Here is a 25,875-nt window from a genome sequence, read left to right as displayed (position 1 = left end):
ACACAAGATACATGAATTTTAGAAGCTGCTACAATTAGATACAGACTTCCCAATTTGCTAAGGTCATATTGCCAAGAGAAACTTTCTTTTGCCTATGATACCACCTCTTGGTGAAGAGATTATAGTAAAGGATCCAAAAAGTGACAAGGCAGGGGAAACAATGCAACCTGGGCAGCTAATGCTTGCTAAGGGACCATGTATTACCAGTTCAGTAGCCTTTTATATTACCACTAGACAAGATCATGGCCTGGTGACCACCAGTCAGGTAACCAACTCAGTGATCTGGGGTGTTTTTTAAAACTGAAGAAATAACCAGCAATGGAAAACTTTACATCCCCTACCCTGTTCTTTCCAAAGACAAAGAAAACAGGAAAAATATTAAATTCATGTTTATATCAAGACTGAGCAGTGGAACAGCTGAAATGTAGATGCTGTAATTCAAATGAATCAGAGGGACTTTTTTTTTTTTTTTTTTTAATTCCTCTTCTGTCCTTAGTTTAAAATTGGCCAAAATAGGCCACAAGAGCAGTCAAAAGAGGAAGGGGGAAAAAAAGTCAGTTATGTAATTCATAGAGAAGCGATTTAAGGTGTTGTTTCAACCAGAATGTGGAAGGAGATGTTTAAGTGACAGAACAAACCAAAGTTATAGAAGAAGGAAGTGAAAAATGCACATTAGGATTCTTTTCAATCTGGCAGAAGAGATACAAATTTGGGGTTGGGATACCATGAAATAGCCACATAATCTAAGGCCTAGAGCAAAGCCCATCTCATTACAGAGTTTTATGTGGCTGGTAACCTTCCCAATCGCCACTTATCGCCTGATTGTTTCTACTACTAAGATATGATTTAGTTCAGCACTAAGAATAAAATTTGATTTAGCTCAGCACTAGAAGAGCACACAAGCAATTTGATAAAATGTCAGACTTGTTCAAATTTCTTGCTGTATAAATTGAGTGCTAATGATCTTGACTCTGCTACCCTCATGTATTTATACAGCCTTTTTCATGTTTGCTCGATTATTATTGATCATTAGATAAAATGACAAATAAGAGAAGTTCATGGAACCTAGACTCCAGGGGCCTTTCAGGAAAAATTTTCCCGATTATCAATGAGCATTTCTTGTGCACTACCACAAGTTCGCACTAGTCACTGTATTCTCATGATTTTCATCAGAAAGAAGACATGAAAAATACCATAGACAGACCACAAACTCTCTCAACAGCTTATAAAAATGGTACCTATGTATCTCTGACCCCCAAGTTTGGTTTATAAATGCAGAAATATCATAGATATGGTTCATACAAAATCTCCCTTTTCTCACCATATCAGTGTTCTACAAGTTTCCAGTACAACCTTCAGTCGTTTCCTAAGAACAATGGTATTTTATAATTTCTACTTCTTTCCTGTGGAAATCTGGTGATAAGAGTTTGACAGTGAAACCCAAAACTACATATAGGTTAGGATAGTGTAGACCAACTTAACAGCATAAAATCAGGACACTTCTTGCTGCTAGTGAAGCTAAACGGGATTTCCTCCAAATGAAAAGATTTTCCAGTATCTACTCACTCAGCAGCAACAGCTAAAGAAAACATTTAAGGCCACAATGCTATGAACATGAAAGAACATGAGAAACAAAGGCAGCGTTCTTTAATTGGAAAACCAGTGCTAATCTTTTCCACTGAAGAGTTTATTCTCCTTAACAACTTTTAATGTTGATTGGGAAAATACATACACCAAAAGGCAGATCCTATAAAACATTAAATAATTCAGGACCATTTCAATTCACTGCTGATAGGATATATTTCTCTCTCAAATACAAACAGAGTTCAAAACAATATGCAAATCAATCATTATTGGAGAAGCAAGCTAGCAGATGACCTGTGGGGTTTGGAGGATTATAATTGTCTTTCAGATTTATTGAATATCTCTAACCAAAGATCTCAGATCAGTTCATTCATCTCAGAGGAGCAGCACATTTTACCAGGATAGATATTACTAATTTCTTTTTAGCAGATGAGGAAAGCAGAGACTAAGACTTCATTTTTCAAAACCTGGGGCTGCATGTATATTTATACCAAACTTCCTTTGGCTGCAGCTGTCATGCTCAAAGGTTCTCCTTTCTTTCAATCCACCATGCACCAGCAGGCTCATCACTGGCCCTATCGCCTTGTAGGCCACAGTTTGTGATTCCTCTGAAAGTTAATGTCAAAGCTCAGCATCTCCATAAAACACCCAACAATTCCACGCTGGATGCAAAGGAAATGAGAACTTTGGTTTGATGAATTCCAGCGCCTAACTTTGGAGGACAAGTTTGAAGGTTATATGTACAGATCTACACAGAAAAAGTCAGCAGGAAATATCACAGAGGTGTGTCTACTTCTTCAAGGCCCACATTTTAGTAGATGCCACTTGGAAGACAGCACTGAGGAGCACGCACTACCTCATAGGCTATCAGGTCACTTCTATATCCTGTGTGGCTGGGCAAATGGGTAGTGTTCTGGTGGACTGCTCACAGAATTTAGTTTTCTGAATTCGAGTGTGATTTTGGAGCATCAGGTTCTTTTTCAGATTGGTCTCAGAGTTCCATGTCACAAAGAAAAGTCTATGACAGAGCTAGAAATAGCAAAGCTCATCTCCCAGCTTCCGATCACTTCTGTCAATCAGAAGTTTTCTTTCTTCTCTCAGAGTTTATTTTTCCACTCCAGCAGCATCTCTCGAATGCATTAGGTCACATATATAAAGGAAAAAGCAGAGCTAAGCAGACAGCACAATTAACTAATCTTCTCTATTTAGATTTTCATACAAAACCAATCCAATTTCTGGCAATAAAATGCCAGTGAAAAAGTCCTCTCTTCAAAACACATAATTCCCACACCTCTTTGCACTCCTACATGTCTTCTACTACACAATACATGTTCTTTCTTCTTACCATCATCTCCCATGCTTGCAGTGAGGTCATCATACATTATAATATGAATTTAGCTGATCTCAGCAGGGAAGAAAATATTTTCCCAGGAAAAAGAAGAGTGAAAGCCCCAGATAGGTAGGAGAACAAAAAAGAACCATTTGCAAAGTGTATATTTTGCATATAAATCTACTTGCCATAGGAGAGCCAAACAGTAAGAGGGCTTTCACTCTGCAGGCACTTGTATCAGCCCACTGGAAGCTCACTTCAAGTCTAACCCTGGAGCACCTTGGGCTGCAGTAGTGGTAGGTGAACTCTCTTCCCTCAGATATCATCCCACAAGAGCATACAACTGCCAGGAAGCCACATCCCTGTGTCGAGCCAATGTGTGAGCAACTCTGGAGAGATCCTATGAATGTACAGGGCTTATGAAGCCTAAAAAGCTCTGCCTTATTACATGGCCATATCTAAACTCCTGTTACCAACAACCAGTTCTTACTGACCCTTTCTGGGGAGCTCAGCCCTCAAATGCAAGCTTCCACCATGAAACTCTATGGCTGGAGGACGCAAATTAAGGAATTACGATGCGGCAGTGCATGCTGTAGGCTACGCTGGAGGAAGAAGTGAAGCTATTGGGTGCTCGGTGGAAAGCCTAATTACTCCCACGCTTCTGCTGCAGATACTTCTGGCAGAGTGGATGAACTGGGGCTTTTTCCCCCAAAACAAGCCACAGTGGAGTTAGGCTTTACCAGATAATCAAAGGATACAACTCTCTCCTCATACGCTAAGCAGTAGAGAAAAGGATGTGCAAGAATAGCAACACAAACTATGCTGCAATTTAAAATAAAAAAGAATGCACTGCTCGTAAATGGGAGCAGCATTAGATCCTGCATTGCTCCCTGCGCACCGGGATGCTTCCTGCTGCCCCGTCCGATACCGCCACACTGTGCCATACTGTCAGCTTCCAGCAAAGGCCACATCACAATGCAAAAGGAGATGGATGCAACAGAAAGGCACATTTCCCAATGTCCTGGTAAACTCTGGTATCCTGGATTCCATTTCAGAATGAAGACATTAAAAGAATATTTTTTTACATTTTTCAGGGAAAAAAAAAAAATCCAATTTGGCAAACTAGAGGATCTACAATTATCAGTTACTGTCAGAACTTCATTTACTTCTTTAAGGGTAATAACCGCATATAATTTAGCACATAGGATTCACTAAGTATAATTGTAAACTGAATAGCTGTAAAAAAGCAGCTACAACTTTTTTCACTCATGAATATATCTATGCCTGACATTAAGTACCTTAAGGCAATTCCACCTCTATCATTTCTTCATTGATTCATCTCCAGAAACAGAAAAACAAATTTAAAAGCTCGCAAGCAGAAAGTATCAATACTATCAACTTTAAGACAAAAAGGAAGGTTATATTTATCAGGCTCAGAAAAAACATGCTAATAAAAAAGAACTGATTCAGAAAACCCCGTTCCTAAGTTTGGAAAACTATGGCATCCCTACATATATTAATTGAAATGTATGTAACACAGCACACTGTTAATAACCAGAAGTAATTTGGGCTTGCAGCAAACAGGAACTGTAATTGCATAACACTAGAAGCTTTGAAACATTAATTACTAAAAGCATTTTGAAGGACTGACATGAAATAATACTTTAAATGTTTTACATTACTGGCAAAAAAAAACTTCAGACAAAGATTTCCTTTCAATTTCAGTATACATATCTTGACATTTGGAGAAAAACAGTAAACCAAAATAGACTAGAATATTTTCCATGAACTTTAGGAATTTTTCAACATCTTTTGATGGGAAGGATAGAGAGTCTTCAGCCTTCTCTAGTCATCAGCACACGAAAAGATGACAAAACAATCTCTGGGACTGCGTAGCTGTATGTCGAGGGCAGGTCAGCGTTGAGGGACTTTGAGGTTCGCCTTTGATCCCAGAGGCATGGCTGTGGGCTCTACAGCAGCTTTCTTTGGGCTAGGATGTACGGCACTATTTGTGCCTCTGCACACCACCCTCCCATGTGGCCAGTTACAAAGAATACAATGAATAATTAATTTGCATTCAAAAGCAGAGACAATAATAGGATAAAGGCACAGGACATTCAACTACGTATTTTATAGAGGCATTTAACACTGCTTCACTGGAAAGATAGAGCTGCCCACTGCTTGTATACAGCATGGCATCTTCAAATAACTGTTGATATTAGCAGTGATAAAATGGCTTCAGAGAGGTTAAGCAACTTGGTCAAGACCAAAGAAGAAGCAAGTGCATAAATTAAGCTGAAAAACTCGCCAGTTTCTTAAAGCTCAGTGCTCCACTCCAAGCTTACAACCTGGTGCTTACAGCAGTATTCCATATTTATCTATCATTTACATTTTATCTCCTTCCTTCCTTCCCTCTAACTCTCACACCCATACAGAGAGTCAAGACAAATATTTTTAATTTCCCTAGTTCATTAAAAAACAAAACCTAGACCTTGGCCCTCGTGGTCCAACTCTTTCACAAAATTAAAAACATTCCATCAGTTTCACGTTTACTACTCTAAATCTTCCACTGCGCAGAACAGCAGCATGAGAAAAAAAAACCCTCAAAGGTACTTTTCCCAATATATTTTAGTATTTAGCAGTTTCTGGAAGGTTCCCCTTGGAGACATTTTCCTATTAGAAAGGAGATAGATTTTACTCTAAACTTAACTGTTTTGAAATGAAGAAATATTCAGTAGTTATGAGTAATTTTTGACTTTTGGTTGTTTTGCATAGCTGTTTCTTCTTTTTTTGAGCTGTATATCCTATATTTTCCATCTGTTCAAGCCATGATTTCCAGCCCACTGGAGCAAAAGCAATGGTAAAAGCATTTTGCCAGCAGCCCTTGGCCTCACTTTATGAATACAGTTCCAAGTCTTGCTGCCACTCAAGGTAGAACATCTAAAAATAAGGGGCTGTTTCAAAATAGAAATTAATATAATTTTCTCATTAAATAATTATACTGGGGGTGGGGGTGGGGAGGAGGGGTCCTTTTCCTTTATCAGAGAGGAGACCAGAGTGAGAAGAGACAAGACAGATGCAGCACATGCTAGCTTTATTGATATTTACAGTATAGGAGCAGAAACCATAAAGACCAATATCAATTACAGTGCACCACAGCCACCACCACACCACTTTTGGTCCCAAGGAGCAGTACTGCCATTGCAATCGGAGGACACAGCATGGAAGCAATCACTATTCCCAGCACTGCCAGGTTAGAGAAGGGGAAAGGAAGAGGCGGCAGATTAACTGACTTGCTTAAAGTCTCCCTAGAAGTTTATGGGTTATTTGGTACCAAATCTGTGTCTGCAGGAGGAAATCTGTTTTCATTATATGACAACCGCTGGCAGTGGTAGCCATATTAGCCTCATTAACCAGATGCAACAGATACCCACAGAATTCATTTATGGTCTTCACAAACTAAGGATCTAGCAAGGTTTTCCCTATACCCTTGGGATTCCTTTCGAAACCTTGGAGTCCCAAAGTTGGAAACAGCCAGGAGTTTGTCAGAGCCAAGTCCCTTCTGAAGCTGCCTGTTGAAAAATCACTGGTGAAACAAGGCATCTTGAAACACATTACTGTCTCTACAGCCCTTAGAAGTACTCTGACCACATAGTGGGTTTTAATGTGCAATCCTGCGTTTTGCCTATCTAGTTTATATTGCTTTTTTTTTTTTTCCATTCAGGAATATAAAAACTGGCCATCAGTTGGTGAAAATCCATACATTGTACAGGAAAAAGGGAACACTTGGAAAATAGAGGGACCTTCCATGTAACAGCTGAGGCCAGAGACTGCTCTTCCTCTCCCCAGACTGCAGTTTTTTTCCTTAAACTCACCATTTCTGTCTGAGTGGATGAGGTCTGTTATACTTTCCTATGTATCATGATCACCCATTTTATTGATTATTTACACAAATGGGTCATTTCTGGTCCTTTTAGCTCCATCTCAACTGACAGAGAAGCTTTTACACGTCTGTTCATGTTATGCCCCCATATTTACATGTTCTTACAGCATGAAGTTTCTTTCAGTCTACCCTGACTCAATGTCTGTACTTGTACAAACCAAGAGAATTTAAAGTTTTAGGGACTTAAAACTTGATGAGGTCACAGAAGAGGTCTCTGATGGCCTTTACACAATGCCAGCTGGAGAGTCTGTTCTGAAATCAGAACAGGCAGCATATCACAAATGCAGTCTTTCATTTAGTTGACCATGTCAAAACAGAGCCTATGATATAGAATCATAAAACGGTTTGGGTTGGAATAGACCTTTAGAGATAATTTAGTTGTGGATAATGGGTATACGAGACTGACATGTAAGACTTCCAATCCTGAAATAAGGCCTTATTTCAGCCAAAGGCTACTCCAATCTCTAATCACTTAGACACATTTACTCTTAAAGAGAGGGCCATGAAAGAGGTGTTAGCATCTTGTCGGACATTGGGATTATAGGAGATCCCAACGAAGAAAGAATTTAAACCAAAGCATTTAATCAAGCTCAAATTTTGCTCTTACTTTTTAGTTGCCCTTACAGCAGAAGATTTATATAGATAAATAGATAGATACATACATACCTGCAACCACCAAAAACTGAATTAGCTATGTACAAGTCACGGAGGGATGAATGCAGAACATAGATACTGCAATTCTGACTAAGAAAACAACCAAACAAAAGCTTAGACATGCTGCAGCTAGATCAAAGAAAAACAGGCAATGGTACTTTAGAAGCACAGTAGAACAGATAACTACTCTGATATTGCAGTAGATTATAGTCTGAAAGCCAATTACTGTTAGAAAAGCAAGTCAAGAGAAATCAAAACTCATGACAGTGACAGGAGTAACAGCAAGCTGTTACAGAATTTTATGGTTTTTAAAAGGTAACAGGAAACTGATGTTTTTGAAGAAGAAAATGCAACATTTTTCATTTTGAACTATTTTTAGCTTTTTTTTTTGTTTTATGATACCTTAGATCTCAAAATAAAATCTAAAATTCAAGCACATTGTTCCCTTTTTGTTCCAAAAAATTAATCTTAGAAGCATTCATTTAAAAGCTTAGGTTTTAGTTTTCATCCTAATTCAAACAAAGCAAGATTTTTGAAAGTTTTATAAACTTACATATAATTATCATGGTTATAACTAGCTCTACTTTTAACTGATCACAGCTTACAGAAACAAAGATGCTTTGAAGTCAGACTTCTAAATCCCTGCATTTACAGAGTGAAAACAAAGCACAGGTTTTACCTCAATTTTACCTTAGATAGAAAAAAATTTTAATGGTTATATTTAAACCAATTTTCATACATAGTAGAAGCTTCCATGGATGTCTAAAGTAATAGCCCTTTAAAGTCACTAGAACAGAGAAAGATAGAAAGGCATCCCTGAACATTTACTATGAGGAACTCCGACTGTCTGTCTTGAAAGCAGTCACTCAGGAAACAACTTAAATCTTAGTCAGATTTACTCAGACAATGAAAACCTGGTATGGTAAGGAGAGTAGATACCCTGCTGGTGTTTGTCACCATCTACCAGATGAAGAGGAAATTACTGTTCTCGAGTCAGTAGCTAAGTGCTGTGGTTATTTAGTTATATCACACACTTGCAAAAAAGGAAAAATGACCTGATTTTATGGCAAATCATTTCCCCCAGACATCCCACACAAATCTCCTGGATCGGGGGTGGGGGCGGGGAATAAGGAAGGAAAAAAAAACCCACTAGTTTGAGCCCTTACTACTGAGGTTCGTGGAGTGAAATCTCCTTACTCCTTATGCCAGTATGAGGTATATAAAACCAAGTTAAACAGCATTGCATTTACAACTTAGTGCCATTTTCATAACTGAGTCCTGAAACATACCAAGGTGACTTTAGCCAGAGATTTTTGGAGTTTGAGATGTATAACCACCAGAGAAAGAAGGGTGTATTTTCTCTCAAGTCAGAGTAGGATATGATTTCTCAGGTGAAGGCACCAAGCACAGCTGTTGACTATGGTGCATCTGTGACATTTCTAAGAGTGGGGAGTTCACTGCTCCCTCTTGTGATGCACCTCCTCTTTTGGAAGTATGTTTTGTGAGTCTTTGTGAGCTTTAGCACCAATGCTCATTTCTACGACAAACACCCAAGACAAGTCAGTCAATCTCAGAAGCCAGAGTACAGCATTTACCTCCAGTTCTAAAAGGGCTGATGTGAGTCACTGGTAACAGATAAAAGAATAAAATCAGCTCTATGCACACCAATCTTCCATGTCAGCCACACAATCTTAGTTTATAGCGCTGGAAAACGGAGTGGCAAACTTGAAAGCAAAAGACAACCAGACAGTCTTAACTTGTATGCAATGTGGTTATAGCGAGCTACCCCAATGCTTGGAAAGCAACAAGGTAAATCAATGCGGCGCTAACATTACATTCAAAAAACAACCACCACCACCCTCAGGTATTTTTCATTTTCAGAAATAGTTTTGGAATATCAATAGTACTTAAAACCCTCAAACATCCTACAAAACAGAATCAGGCTTACAACAAGTTTGGGAGAGATGTTTAAGCATATAAATCCTACTTAGATGCCTAATTCTTGCTTGCTTCCTGTAAGTACTTTGTGGATTTGAGCTTTACTATCTTAACATGAGTTCAATAAGAGATTAGGAGCACTGCAAATTCCAGCTCAGGAGTCTTTAAATGTTATCTCCTATTAGGACATTGGCAGATACCAGCTCTACTATTTCAATTTTTATAAGTACTCCTCAAAGGACAACTTCAAGAAAAGGTCTTTCTCACTCAGACAATTCACACAATACTACCCTGAACAATAGGAGAAACACTGAGTCAACCAAGTGCAACACAACTTCTGTAGGGCAGCAACTGAAGGATAGTTAGGCAATTTATACATGAAAAAGTGACTTCCCAGACCAAGAGTAGAGAAACAAAAAATAAAGTACCAAAGAAGCACAAAACAGCCTTACCTCAGTGTGAACTGATCTTCTGTTGAATTTTTAGCAACAGATACAAGGAAAGTCAAAATGTCACCTTGCTTGACAGTCTTTGGTACATACTGGATGGCAATATTATTATCCAACCTCATTTCACTTAAAGAAGGGCCAGCACGTGTCTGGTAAAGGAAAACACTTCCAATCCTCTGCAAGGGAGGTCCCGACTCATCAATGTCATTGCGTCCTGGTCGGATTCCATTACTTTTCCTTACATCCTCCTTGGTGCATTCCCCTTTCTCATCTCCTGGTTGTATGGCATAGTAAAGCTCCACGGGGCTTCCTTCAGACTGATCCATTGGTTTCTTACGGCCAGCAACAACCGTGGGGGGGTTAAACCAGCTTGGCAGGAGCTCCAGCTCTGCCACACACAGCCCCAGATCCCCTTTCAGCCTGCAGCTGCCTCTGACTTCCCGCGTCTCTCGGAAGGCAAACACCCGCAGGCAGGGCAGCCGTTCCGTGGTGCTGTAGTCATCCCAGTCCCTGCCCACGACGTAGAACAGGACCTGGACTTTGGGCTTGCTCAGGTAAATTTTGTCACGCATTATGAAGGCCTTAAGTTTCCAATTAAAGGAGAACTTGTTGGTAGATACAAATGGATTTGAAGACAACATTAAATCCTGGGGCACTACTTGTTCAATGGAAAATGGTCCGTAGCTGGCATTTAACACAGGTGGACTCTTGGATTTGTAGATCAGAAAGGACTCCACTCGGGACTGCAAGCTAGAATTCCTCATAATATCCTGGTTGGCCTCCTTAAGAAAGAAGGAAACATCCGCATTGTGGATACGATAGGTCACAGGCAAGTAAGTTGGCAGTAAAGAAAATCTCTGTATACTCTCCAGGATCCCTCGACTTTCAGTCACTGTTGAAAGGAAAAGAAAGTTTAAAAGATCAGATCTTGAAGTCATATTGTGATATAACCTCGCTGACTTTACTGAGGGGATTGGCAGTGCTGTAGCTGGTATGAGTAGCAATAGCAAGCATCATCAATGCATGCAGAAGTGGCCTAGGTAGATGATGATTTATCTAGTTAGCTTGGATAGTTAGCTAGGTTATGGTATGTTCTACATGGCAGACAGATTAAAAGAAGTAGCTTGTGTAGGTTTACCCATGCCAAAGCTCACACCTTCACTTGCAATATATTTACTATTGGAGAGCAAAATTACCCAGTCAGCACCTGCAACGTGAGATCACCACACAGACACATTTAGGAAGGAATTTGATCACTAAAGCAAGCCGCACCTGTACAGGAAACCAAGGCAATCATTTTACATGAAATGCTGCACATTGACCACTTAAGAGTTCACTTCAACCTTCTTTTCAGCACTCTCAAGCAATACATGGACTTTAAGTGGTTTCCTGGACAAGATTCACTGTTGCTTTAAGAATAGTTAACACAATAACCAACACCCCAACACTAGAGGATTTCAAAAGGAACTTTATTTATTATATAAATTATAGTCCCTTCTATTTCACTTCATCTATGAAAAGAAGTTTTTTGTGTAAATAACTATCAGGATTCACGCCACTGTTATTGCCTAACCCTACATTGTTCCTTAATACAACTGCATTATCCATAGGCTGTACATCACTGCACACTGAAAGAACATTTTCAATGACACTGAGCCTCTCTTACTGCAAGATAGCTATTTTAGCTGTGCCATCGAGCAATTACCTGAGGCAGGCTATCATATTAAAGAATAAACTCTCCATCCTTTCTAGGAACTGTCAGTCCCAAAGAGCAAAGACATACACTGTTAAAAAATACAGATGCATATACAATACGACCTTTCCTGTTTGAACATCTGAACCTTGTGTTTATGTCTGCACACCCTAATTGTGAAATAAAGTGCATTTTTTTTTTCCATAGCAGATTCAAATCCTTATCCTTATTCAGAAAGGTGGCAAAGGCTAACCACAGATGGCATTGAAAGGCAACCCCATTTCCCAAGCTTTAGTCCACAAATGCTTTATTAACCCTTATTTTTTGTTTGGCATGATGAGCAAATAAATATTTGGGTCACAAGTACTGCCATGGCCTTAACTGATGTCAGTTACTTCTAACTACCATCTACCATTTATGAACTGCAATTCATTGCAAATCCTAGAACAGGATTGAAGAGGCTTGTTACCTTCAAATCCTATGGGAAGGTTTTAAGTTCCTAAAAACCTCTGATTTCAGACTGTGTCCACCAAAAACAATCTGGAAAACGCCTCTCACAGCAGCAATCATCTTATCTACCTGTGGGCTGTATAACCTGAGAGGGGAACTCGCCATTGCAGGAGAGGAAGCCACACTGATGCTACCCATAAACAGCATGTCAATCAAGGCACCTCCACAACAAAGGAGTTAATGCAGATCTTACTCTGCCATAGACTTTGTCCAATCTCAGACAAGTTGCTTTTCCTTTACTGCTGTTCTATATCCAACAAATAAGGGTATTACTATTTATTTCCCACCACCCTTTGTCTGTGTAGACTGCAAATGCAGCAGACTTACCTTACTATTTATATAAGAGCATCACCTATAAGAATAAGGCCATGATCTCAGTTAAGGTCTCCAGGCACTAACATAACACAAAACAATAAATAGGAAAATGAGAGCAAAGAACTTCCTAGATGGAAAAGCAAAACCTGCTGGCTATTAAAAATACCGCCCAAAACAAAACAAAACCCTCCCTGACAAACAAAACCAAAACACAACCAAACCCTAGATAAGGGCAGACATCATGCAGCTGTAAGACAGAATAAACAAATATCAGAATGAAACAGGCCAGGAACAAAGGATTGCAGAGAAGAGTTTCAGAGTTTTGGAAATCTTTCTCTCCATCTTGAAAAAACTGAAATTCCTCTCCCAACAAACAATTAAAATAAAACCTTACTTTTAAAAGTTCAGTTAATGTCAACTATTAAACCCCACCTGGAATGTGAAATAAATTCCCTCTGAAGAATCAGGAAAATGACCTCAGCACACATCATCAAAGGAGACTGTAAATGCAACAGCAATAAAAGGCTGATGTCCCATGATCTCTAGAGGTGGAAAATTCAGCTTAGATTTTGTTTGAATTTAGAGGAAGTCACGCCCAAGGCTTTTCTGTTTGTTTTCAATCAAGAGTAAACTGCAGATGTTCTTTGCATGCAAAATCACCCTTTATTTTAACCTTGCTCTTTTCAGCATTCAGCTCCTACTCTCTCTCCAGATATTCATTGAGAGCAGATGAAGTTTTTAAAGACCTTTTTCTAGATAATCCCCCAACAAAGACTTCTAACTCTAAATGGCTTTGCTAGTACTTAGATTTGCAGGGATGCATCTCTCCTATCCTGCCCTAAGGTGAAATCTGTTCTGCTGTTGTACTCCTCAGATCACCCAGCCCATAACATCGTTCCTCCATCTAATGCCCCATTTATAAATTCCACACTCATTTTGTACTCCTCCCAACAGCTTGGTAAAGCGTCATTAAACACAGAGAGACATCAAGGAGGCAACTTAGAGGCAAAAAGCTCAGGGTATTCAACTTTTTATTTCCCTTATTTTGATTGCAGCTCCCTCCCTTGCATTCCACAGGGAGAAGTACATTATTTTTATATTAAAACTAACAGAGTGTTTCGCCTCATAATTTTTTAATCATTTATTTTAGTGCTTAATTATCTAAGGGATTAAAAATCTTCCCTCTGTATTTCCCATCTCCACAGGACAATGTTCCTCAGAGCTTGTAAATCAATGAATCTTTGGAATAAGAGAGCAACACAAACTAAAAAAAAAAAAAAGAAAAAACCACACCCACAAAACCCACACGAAACCACAGAAGATGAACTGCCTATTAAAAAATGAAACAATCTCACCAGACAGAGGAGGGTCCACTGGCTTTTAAATTTTTGGGCAATGGCAAACTGGTCTGCTTGCTGTTACAGTTCCCCCTACCACCAAGCTGTGGACGTGCAGTGAATATGAATTGGCTTATGCTGGAAGCTGACAGCAGCTTTCCAAACAGCCAAAGGCCAAAAATTCAAACAATTTTACACTTTTATCTGGGGAGAGTTATAATCAGCACAAATAGAAAAAAATTCTCAAAAACTGCACTGAACTCTTCAGTACCATCTGGATTTTGACCGTGAAAGTTTATTACGGATTCTGAAGGATAGGAAATTAAAAACAACTATCAGCATCCTTAATTGCAACCATGACTATTTTTGTAAAAATTATACATGTTTTTACAAAGTCAGAATTGCAGAAGATCACAATTTTCTGTGTTACTGGATGAGACTCAGCATAAAAGCAGTTTTAAAGACTTAAATCGTATCATCTACCCTAAGTATTACAATAGACCTATACCATCATAATCAAAATTCCACAGGAATAACCCACCTGAATAAATAAGACAAGAATCACACAGTGAATCTCAATGCAAGAGTGCAGTACATTAACTAGCCTTACCAATTCTCTATGTGGATATATGGCACAGACTACGTCATACTCTGTGTCAACAGAAAAAGCAGTGATACTGGATTAAAACAAACTCTGAGGAGTTTAATCTATCCATATAAGGACAGATTCCTATGATCCATAGAGATCCACTCAACTTTGAATTGATTAGTTGGGGCAAGCTGTAAGATCAGTTTATCTTAAGCTGAGACATTGCAGAGGAAAAAGCAGATTCTTCCAGAGGACCACAGCAGGCAATGCCTCGCAGCACTACTGAATCTCAAGGGGCTGACCCTCCAGTGGAGTAAACTGCTTCACTGCAAGATCTGCTGAAGACAATCTACTGCAATTGCAGAGTGGTGTTACAGCATTCTGGACGCAGGAGATGATCCCCAACAGTTTGAAGCAAACCAATAAAATCTAATTTTGATGCTGTGGCTTATGCCAGGAGCTATTATTTCTCAATCCCTTACAACTACATCTGTATTTGAACGCTCATGCTGTGAATGGTTTGTTGAGGATTTCAATCAGTGGCCACCTGGAAAGAGATGCTGTTGTAGGACGGTTTTCTTTCCTCTCTCTTTAAGTAAATCTTCCCCGGACTGACACTGTTTAAAAAATACTTGTCATTGATGGAAGAAGCAAATTCTTTGCAGGTCAGTGAATTTGAAAAAATCCAAGGAAAAAAAAAAAAGGCAGGCAGCACATTCAGTCTCCTCCTGCACAGCCAAAGCCTGCACATATGATATATTCCTGAACATGACATTGTAAACATGCTGCATTTACCTTGCAAAAGGTCATACTGCTTTCTTCATTAGGCTATTAATTTTGTACTGCAGTCAGGCTAAAAATCTTAAATCTTTATTTCTTTAATATCATGTAACAGCAGCTCTCATTCAATGACAAAAACACTATTCATAGATCTGTTTTACTGCAAAGTTATTGACCATGGCTTCAGAAAATTGAAGAAATCTGCCAGACCACTAACTTCATTCTATATTGCCAGATCCTTGGGACTTCATTACCCTAACAGTCACTTTATTTTTAAAACTATTCAACCCACAATCATCCAGCATTCATGAGAAATAAAACATTCTTCCAATCAATTAGATAATGCTACTATTTAAAAAAAAAATAGATAAATTTCCTTTTTCTTGTAGATTGAAGGGAATAACTTCTTAGGAAAATTGTCTTGCCAGCTGCAAGCTGAGACTTGTAATGCAATAGATGAAGTATATTGCTGTATCTTGGGAACTGATTTTTACCTTTTTAGTTAGTTTCAGCTGTTCTCCTTGAATCTTCTGAACACTTTTGCTCTCCTACTTTTTTTTAGCCAAAATCTCCAGGAAAAAAAAAAAAAAATCTGGTAGTGTGATCTATTTCCAGATCCAGAATCTAATGTCACAAGGATAGCTGTTTCAAGAAAATTTCATGCTCGCTTGGAAAATTAAGACATTTCAGTCTTAACCTAGATAAGTGGCTGAATCCCCTAATGCTCAAAAGTGAGGCAAACTACAAACATAGTGAATACCATCCCCAGGTGTATCTCAGTTCTTAATAGAGGGATGACCTCCCCTGCCAGTATCTGTTACTTACCATGGACAGGGTCAATTAAGTCTGCATTACATGAATATCTGAGTAGGATCGTTTCCATCTTATAGGATTTGTTGGTTGCTTGTCATGTTCCTTCCTTCAAAGGACCAGAGGGATGGAGCACTATAGATGGAGAACAGCACAGCACAATAGGCTGTAAAGGACATCGATAGCTCAGATGCATTGGAGGGCAACAAATGAAACCCACAGCAGGGAACACACTGCACCACATGATCAAAAACCTGCAAACCCACCCAGGATCTTACTGTACTTATTTTCTTTGAAATCATTTTCACACAGCTGCACACCTATTCTGTGCAGTAACACAGAGTCAGGGAAGTATTTTAATGACTCGTTGCCATAAATACGTGAATCTATCCCACAGCTAACCACATTGAAATTTGCACGCTGGAGTTATTCCCTGCAAAAAATTAAACCAAAAACTCCAAGATTAAATTTCTGTTAGGTTATACTATGTTATATGCATTCATAAGTGACCTGCTTGGCATCCAGTTGGACAGGCTAGCTTTCTTCCCTAGTTAGCATCTCATTTTAGCATTGATTCTGGGAATTTAATTACCCTATTAAATCTTTATTACTTCTGTGACCAGAAGCCTTAAACAAAATCAGACGTCATCAGAAGGAGCAGCATTTGCCTGAAAGAATCTACAATCCAAGTTAACAGATAAGGTTTTAAGAGCTGGAAATTGATGACAAAATAGCGATGGGATTTACCAAAAGCCATAAAGGCAGCATGCATTCAGGGCTAGAAACCAGTCATAAATCACTAATCCCTCTCTGTAGTCAGTATTCGACATGAACATTTCAAAGATGTTCAACAGTGATTTTCTTGATAAAACCTGAAAATGTAAGTGGGATTGAGGACTAAATCAGCTGATTTTCCTGTAGTCTTCCACTACTTTGTTGTATCAGGCAAAAAAAAAAAAAAACAAAAAACAAAACCCCCACTCTTGTTCAACGTCTCTGCCACAAACAACAGAGGAAGCTGAGCCATCTCATCTCTAGCGCAGAGATACAGAGTGCCGGCAAGCTCCTGCCTACACTTCACAGGAACAGTACAACAGGTAAGCCTTCCTATCCCGAATATGACCTATTTCTTAGAACAAGTATTTCCTTATGAAGACATTATTACACATAAAAATGTTCAGTGATCACATTATATCCTCTACAGCCATGTAACACATAAGGCTGAAATAATGACTGAAGCGTTGCTATCACTGTTCACACCGGAGCACTGAATTCCCATCCATTCTTCATCTGTTTGCTTGGAAGAGGAGTACCAGCATCTATCTTCCATACCAGCACAGAAATAAAAGAATCCAGCCTATCTGGCATCAGGAACCCTAATCTTTCCTCCTAGTGTTGCACACCATTAGAGAACAGTTTCCAAACAAATCTCCTGCTTTCGGTAACAAACACCATCATTCTACGGGACAAGTACCAACAGAACAGCGATAAGGCTAAGCCAATGTGTCACAAATAGGAAAACAAAATTAGAACTCTGGAACCCAAGTGTCATGCATTTATCTGCAGCAAATTAAAAAGAAAAATGGCTTCAAAGCCAAAAGTCACCAATTTCTTTTTAAGTCCTTTCCTTATTAGCATTTCAGACTGCTCTGTCTGTTTCACTTTATAACATTCCCTGTAAGTGTTTCATCCTTGGGAAATTATCATTCTTCTCTGAGAACAATGCTGTTCCCAACCTGCCAACATCCGCGCCATTCCCCAAGTTATTACAACTCTTATTACAGTTCTGCATGTCTGTGTGGAGCTTGTTACAAAGCAAGGGAAAGATTACATGAACATCACAGTCACAGACTAGAAGAGCTTCTTCGTAAAATGGTGACTCCTCATTTCTTGTAAGAGAATTTTAAAGAAGTTGGAGTATTGTTAGAGGTCAACAGACATGAAGTGACAGCCACAATGTAGATGCTGAATAAAGCAAATCAAACTTTGCACAGATGCAGACAAATCATTTGTACCATCATTTCTAAGAGGAATACACACTTTCAAACCATTCTTTTAATGAAAGCTATTAAGCATTGCTACTGCAGTCAGAAACAGAAAGAATTTTTAATTGCTGAGCCCTGCAAAGAAGGAAGTACCCTGCCACAATGTGCTTAAATTTCATGCAAATATTCCTGTACAGAAAGACAAGTCAGTTAATATTTTGCTGAAACAGAGGCTGGACCCCTTTGCAAGATGCAATGTTACAGCCTGCCCATCAAAGTACATCCTAATCACTTTTGCTTCTGCGTTATCAATCCTGCTAGATTGCTCCTCTTGAGAAATCTTGTAGTCCATCTTGCAGTTTCTCTATTAACTCCACAAAGAATTTTCCACTACCTCAGTGGGAAAGGAAGAAAATCTCCTAATAAAATACAGTATGAAATCCACCCCAGAAGGGTCTCTGAACACAATGGTGAATCAGAAAACAGGAAATACATCTGCAGTGATGCTCAATTAAGAAATATACTCCATCTTCAGAGGTGTATCCTTTGGCCCATCTCAAAGTACTGTCACTGAAGCATTTCAAGGCCTTCGGCTCAAGCTTCTGATTTTACCTAAAGGGGGACAGTAAATCTGGATGACAGACGTCGTACCTACTGTCACTGTATCCCAGAGCAAGTACACACCGTCAAGTGTGTGACTGGAACATTCAACTGCTGTGACCATGACAGTGGTTATTTATGTTGTCAGTAGGATGTTACTATGACTTATCCAATGTCTTATATTATATGGTGTCTCCACACTACCTCTTCCACACAGGAACTCAAACAAAAGTTTGATTTTACAGAAAAATTTAGAATTTTAGAAAAACATTCAGAAAATGGTCTTCTAGAAAGGAAGCTTCCATCAGACAAAGCAACTGGCACCACAGAAACAATCTTCAGTCTTAACATGAGCCACTATCTGATGCTTCAAAAGCAGGGCAACAAACCAAAACCAAAATGAATCTATCAATTTCACAAGCCTGCCTGTCAGGAACTCCTTGTGGACTGCCATAAATGATAAGTCTGAAAGTTGAATCATGACATCAAAGGATTTCCATGCCTCTGTGTCTACAGTGAGAGCAGGCATCTGATCTTGGCATGCATAACCGGTATGCATAACCTTACACAGAACTCCAAGGATCATTAAAGGTCATATACTCATCCAGCACTTTTCATACTTTAACTCTGCTATTTGACTTGATGGGTTTGTAAGTGCTCATCCTTGATACGCACTCATGGATGCAGACTGTACTCCCAGTTGCTGTATCAACCCAGGAACTCCAGTTGCCTTAATGGGCCTGATTATCAGTCAGATAAGGTCTTTTTGACAACAGCGCTATAGTCTGATGACACAGTATTTTCTTTGAATATCCCATTTTACTGAAGTTTGAAGAAACTTTTGTAAATTAATCATTGATGTCAGGACAGACTACGTCTCATCGTTCATTAGGAGAGAGATGAACAATCCGGAAGTTATTTTATTATTCACGTTGACAGACAGATAAAGAAATCATTTAAATAAAAGGGCCGCAGACACCTTTATATCACCAAGTGATACAAAAATGATCAGAGAAAGCTCAAATAACAAAGGCAAGTTCCCACCTGAAAAGGCAGCACAGTAAAAATTACAGAGGAAAGTATTAAGATAAAAGGATATGGCACTGTTTCACACAAGATCTGGTGTCAGCCTGAACAGGAAAGGGCAAAGTGGTGATGGGCACCACAAAGTTTACAGTAAGAAAAACACAGCAGAGGGAGAAAAAAAAGCCAAGGTGGCATTCATGATAGCTACTGGCGGATAGGGAAAGAGTGGGTAAGAAATTTTTTCTGACACTGCAGATGCAAAACATCAACAATCACAGAGGGCTGTCCCCAATCCATCGACTGCATGTGATGCAAGAAGTAAAACGTACTAGACACGACAATGCATCAGTCTCTTGAGTGTGTCATTGCTTACAGCAAACAGTGAGCTTTCACCACTAACTCACTGCGCCATCTTGACACGCACCATTCTTGGCCTTTTTTGCAGTTTTGATGCATTTTTTTAATGAACCATAAAAGGATAGAATCTCTCTTTAATGAAAATAGTACTAGGCTAGGTGCTACCCACTTAAGGTTCAAGGCATCCTTATGGAGAAAGAACTAAGAGACCAGGGCTTCAGTGTCTAACATACTGAAAGATTCTCAGGCTTTCAATGGCAATAGTCCGCCTCTCTGTCCCCCCTTCCCTCTTAATGCCTCTACTTGCATAGGAAGAAACAAATTGTAAAGATTTCAAAGTTTTGAAAAACGAAACAAGCACATACACCCCAAACCCAAAAAATGCCACAAACTTAGAAAGCTGAAATTCTTGCCAGGAATATCTTGACTTAAATACTATTTCTAGTACAATTATGTTTAGGAACCAATGAAAGGAAAGTAAGGCTGGGTAGTGGAGGAGTGCAGAGTGCCCAGAGTCCAACATGAATTGTCAAATTCCTCATGACAGAGACAGAAATACAGGACTGCACATGGAAAAGCCTCATATCGCTTAAACAGACCCTGTTCAGACAATCAGAAGCCGATCAGATTCTGCCTCAAATGTCTGCAAAATTCCCCCTTCATTTCCTGCAAGGATACTGGGGACTGCTACCAGGCCAGTATTGATGGGAGGGAAAAAACCTCTAAGCATTAAATTAACACCTGACTCAGCAAAAGTAATAGGCCAGTTTCTGCTGATGGGCTTTTATGAGACAAGCCACGTCTATATACTTTAATCCAATTCCAATGGCATGTGAACTGCAGCACAAAAGTGCTTCTGGCTGCTGGCTGATCATGCTTTCCCTCCAGAGTACTTTTTTTTTTTTAAATTCATTTAAAATTTGTTAATCCGTATCATGCTGCTACATCTTGATGAAGGCTCTGTGCCTAACACTGAATTTGTACAACCTACAGTTACAATATCGATCTTCTATTGCCACATACACTAACAAGATAAAAAGATTTTCCTTTTATTTTTTTTTAAGTCTTATTTAAATAAAACCATAAAGCTGGTACATGCAGTAAGTTTCCGGGAATGTCAATAAAATCAGCAATATTTCACTAAATACATACCCATTTTACATTCATTAAAGAAAGTGCAACTTAAAAAAAAATTGAGTGTGTTCTCAGAAGGAAGTGAAGATATTAATGGATATTTGTACCTGAAAAGTCTAGAAATGGGAGCGCACCATAGAATATGTATATGTACACACACATATATACACACACAAGCAGAGATACCAGAAAGAATCTGAGTTTGGTAGCATGGAACATAGCCAGAGCTAATTAACACTGCTTCTTTGGTATTTCTATTCATCACCACGGTCTCTGGTACAGGCACACTATGAACATGGGAATGCATAGTGTCCTGAATCCACAGGGTCCTCCTGCTTAGAAGATTCAGTAAACAAAGGTTTAACTCCTGTCTGGAAAAGCTGTCCTAAAATAACACATACAGTCCAAATCTGTCAGCAACCACTAAGATATCTCACCAACTTTCCTCAAATACAAAGGCTATACTCATTAATGGAGATGAGCAAGAACATTCTTGACATGTTCTTATTAGCTTCTGAATCACGAGGTCTTCAGCCTTTGCATGAAGTTTTCTCTCTTTGCTACAAGGTACATCTGTAACCCTGACACGTTCCAAATCCTTTTCATCTCCTTGTCAACTAAGTAGGAAGCTAAGGTGTCTCAGAAAAAGAATTTGCCTGAAAAAAAGGCACACAAACATCAAAATAACTAACCAGGCAGCTTTTTAGGAGTCTAACTTTGACCACTGAATGACAAACACCTAGCAGGCTGGTAGCATGCTTACAGATGCTCAGCTATCTCCAATAGCATCAGTCATGGTATGTTGTCTCTATATACACCAGAGAGGGAAAATTAATATGCACTTTTTTTGCAGAGGTAATGAAAACAGCTGTGTGTGCAGCTAGCCATACCTCAACTGCTTTATCATCCCCAGTAGTATCCATGATAATCCACTCCCAGATCATAACTGAGTAGAAGAGATGGTCCAGTCTGAAACTTGCTGCTAAGCAGCTCCTCTCTTCTCATTCCTCTCTTGCATCCTCCCAGTTGCAAAATTGTGCTCTCCCCACTAAACAAATTGGGTGGTCATCCCTTCTTTCAGGTGAGATGACTTAGCTCATCTAGATTGGCAGAAATAATCTCCTTTTTTTCCTGGTGAATTAGCACATTGTATTGGCTCAGTAAGCGGCTGGCTGAGGCACCAAGAGTGTGCACAGGCGGGCAGACTTACACACCAGAGCCCCACTGTTGAGGAGTGGGATCAATTCCTTCTGGTGGCAGGGGGCTGCTGGGTTATTCCAGATTGCCTAGCAGCTCCTGGAGTCATCGCCATGCAGAGACCTGCATTAGTTTCAAGCCCTTGGTCGATCACAAATATGAAGCTCGTTGCCTGCCCTTGCATTAATCCAGGCACAACTAAGTCAACCACACTGTTGCAATAACAGGTTAGCATGGCAAACTCCCGAACCTTTTTGAGAGAAGCTACTCCTCTGATTTTCCAGTGCAAGAGAGAGACACAACGGATTATGACTCTTTGGAGATTGCAGATTTATTTGCTTAGGAGTTAATTTTTCGAATATATTTAGACCTTAAAGATACCAGTAGAATTTCACTGCAAGTCACTAACCAGGTCAAGTACTTATAAATATTCAATAATGCATCATATGCATCTTTTCAGACTTAAAATATCTTTGCAAGTCTGACTTACTGTTCTACAGGGATGTGAACTATTATTATTATTTTTTAAAAACAGTCAGTTTGCAAATTGACAGCTTATTTTGTAATGAAATATTTTGCCTCTTTCGAAACACATTTTACAGATACATGGCATATTACTGTACGTTTAAAATTCTTCCTGTTCTTGTTCTGGAAATAAACCGCAGCGTGCTATTCTCTTAGCTTTTGCCAAAGTATAATAGAAGAATTAAGAGGTTTGAAATTATAATTTTATAGCCCCATAATATTTTTTTCTGCTATCCAGGAAAACTCCAAAGGGCATGAACTCCTGAATTTACCCAGTATTCATTTAACTAAACTTAGGGAAAGTTCTTTGCTCATGCAAATCTCCAAAGTCTTACTCAGAAACTGATTCCACCTTTTCAAATCATTGTCTTTCTCATACCTATTTAAAAGTGCTTTCTAGATAAGCTGATACTAATAGAGATGCCACAGTGTTTGACACTCTGTGAACACATTAAATAAAAAGATAAGCTAGAACTCTTTTTTTATTTTTGTCTGCCTGACAAAGTCTCCAATGTTTTCATTGGCACTTCAGGAGTTTGTTCTGTCAATGTTGAGCCAGTTTCATATCTCCTCACAGATTCTAAAGGTCATATTAAAATCTGCCTCAGCTACATACCTTGTTTTCTTGAAGCCTGACTAGAAATTGTAATGTTATACCTGCATGTGACAGTCAGAATCCTCTGAGGAGGATGCCATGATATATGGAGCCAAAAACTCTGGCTATTTAATTGCAGGAAAGTTCCTCCTGGAGAATGTGGAGGGTGTTTGAAATTCAGCAACAATAAAGACTGCAGGGGAGCTGCCCAAGAAGCACAAAATGCTCAAGATTATTTTCCCCTACCCTGCAATTATCTTGGATACTTAAAAATCCCTGCTACTTGGACATGAATAGTTTTGCATTCTAGTCCCACTGAGAAGCTTTGAACAAAAGATTTCAGAAGCACTGGTTAAAGTCATACAATAGAAAGCTCAGAAACAATAATCCTACATTTAAAACAAATTACAGATACATCTTTTGCCAAAAAGGTCTTCACACTTATAAAGAGCACAAATTGAAGTTCCTGTCATAGCGAGCTCTTATGGGCAGGTTCTCTGAACATTCAAAACAATTCTCCTCATGAGTGTCTCAATGCATGTTTGCACACATGAATCCATATGCACATTTGAAATAGTTTAACTAATTTTTAGTGTCTAAATTTGTGTGTAGTTAAGAGCAAATCATACTGCAAGCAAACATATCAAGTTGTATATATAAAGTCTGTACTAAATAGATGCTTCAGTTGTACAACTGACTGACCCTTCACACTGCTGCTTGTAAATAACACATTAAAAGATGAAGTTCTCTAATTGAATGCCTACAGAATAAAGAGCAGTATCTACTAGGTAGAGCAAGACAGATGGTAGGATTTGTCTGCAAGCAGAAAACCAGTAGAAAGGCATTACCCAATTTAAATTGCATTTGGAACATGTACTGGCCACTGTATTTTATTCATCAGGGCTAACTGCATAGAATCACAGAACAGTTTGGTTTGGAAGGGACCTTTACGATCATCCAGTTCCAACCTCTCTGCCATGGGCAACAAATTAATAGAACTGATGCCACAGTTCAGTATATTCTACACTAAATCTGTGCGAATAACTGATTTTTCAGCTGTCCAAAACCCAAAACCAATTCTCCAAAGTGAAATTCCTTTTTTTCAACCCATCACTACAACAGGGAAGTAAAAAGAAAAAAATCTAATAAAATCATAAGAAAGGATTATGTTATCCTTCAAAATTTAAACAGTAAAAAATTTAAAGCCTCCACCCTTTCTTCTCAAACTCCATCTTACTTTTTGAATATTACTTTCACAGGAAAGCTACTGTGTCTCGATTTTAATGGCATGTAAAAGAGGTAGTGGATTTTTTTTTTTTAATCTAGTACATTCATAATAAAGGCAGGTCGTTTAAAGCTTGACATTAGCCATTCATAAGGAAGCATTTTTGAACATGCTAGCTACCTCTCATCGTCCTCTTTGGATAATAATCAAATCACTGGATAAATGGAAAAATTAGTTGAGGAATTGAGCAAATATTTCTACGTGTAGTTACCATGATCCACAAATCACTACCAACTGTTGTGTTATTACATAAGAAAGATAAGGATTAAACCTGTATTTGGAAGACAACAAACATATAATTAAGTCCAGACAGAAAAGTACTGATTACTTAATCTAATTTACGTTACTATTTCTTGTTTTACAAATTAAGCTAAGCTTCTTTACATATCTATGCATGCAGCCTAGAAATAGTTAAGACCCCTTTCCTGGCTGCAGAAAAATGGTTTGAGTTGCTCAAACAAGTCACAAAATGTACAGACATTTACTGCCTGCCTCTTTAGGAAATATCCAGGAATAAATCAACCAAGACAAACCACTGAAAATGAAGGAAAGCAAAAGCATTAAAATGACATATTAAAAGTGTTCTCCCAAATTACATGTGGTTCACAGAGGCGGCACACATAAAATGTAAGACTTAAGGGCTTTAAATTGTATAAATAGCAAGCAGCATTACTGATACCATATTCATGGAGAGTGAAGAACTTTGTGTACCTTAAATTTTGATACATTACTATTCCACCTGAAGAAGATCAGATTCATCGGTGATATCTTGGGAGGGGATTGTTCTAATAGGTGAGGAATCTCATATACTGTACAGAAATGTTCCCAATAAAAAGTTCGTCATATAAAGTGCACATAGCACCCCGTGAGAACCAGCAGTGCAGGCAGTTTGTGTGCTAAAAGAGTTACATAGTTGGTCCTTTCAGGTTGATACGTCTCTGCTGCATGTGTGTGCAGTTCCTTCCTCAGCACAGAACAACTAAATTCTGTCTAGTTGTTACTGCAATACAGGCTAAAAAGTTAATACTTCATACCTGGAGCATCTCAACGGTTTTATTGGCATTTTTCTGCCTGTTGCTTCCCTAAATCACCTAAAATCCGTCATTACCTTGTATCGTGACCGTATCAGGACCTACAGGCCAATTCTGAGGAACAGCTGGACACCCTGCAAGGAAACATCCTAATTACCATCACGAGCACTCTCCTCTAAGCATGGAACAGGTAACTTCCTGAGAAGAC

The 25,875-nt window shown here is 38.9% G+C and overlaps 1 protein-coding gene across 1 annotated transcript in view; it reads right to left on the bottom strand.

Moving 5' to 3' along the window:
• Nucleotides 1-25,875, bottom strand: part of LOC104353746 (transmembrane protein 132D) — a 269,150-nt gene that overhangs the window by 189,160 nt on the left and 54,115 nt on the right. Inside the window, exon 2 of the mRNA XM_086474139.1 lies at nt 9,902-10,790. Within this exon, the coding sequence (XP_086330265.1) occupies nt 9,902-10,790 (889 nt within the window). The remainder of the gene's footprint in view (nt 1-9,901; nt 10,791-25,875) is intronic.

This window comes from Leptosomus discolor, chromosome 16 (genome assembly GCF_034619465.1).
Source record: "Leptosomus discolor isolate bLepDis1 chromosome 16, bLepDis1.hap2, whole genome shotgun sequence".
Lineage (NCBI taxonomy): Eukaryota > Metazoa > Chordata > Aves > Leptosomiformes > Leptosomidae > Leptosomus > Leptosomus discolor.
Note: the sequence above shows the minus strand (reverse complement) of the source record. Positions and strands in the feature narration are given on the sequence as shown.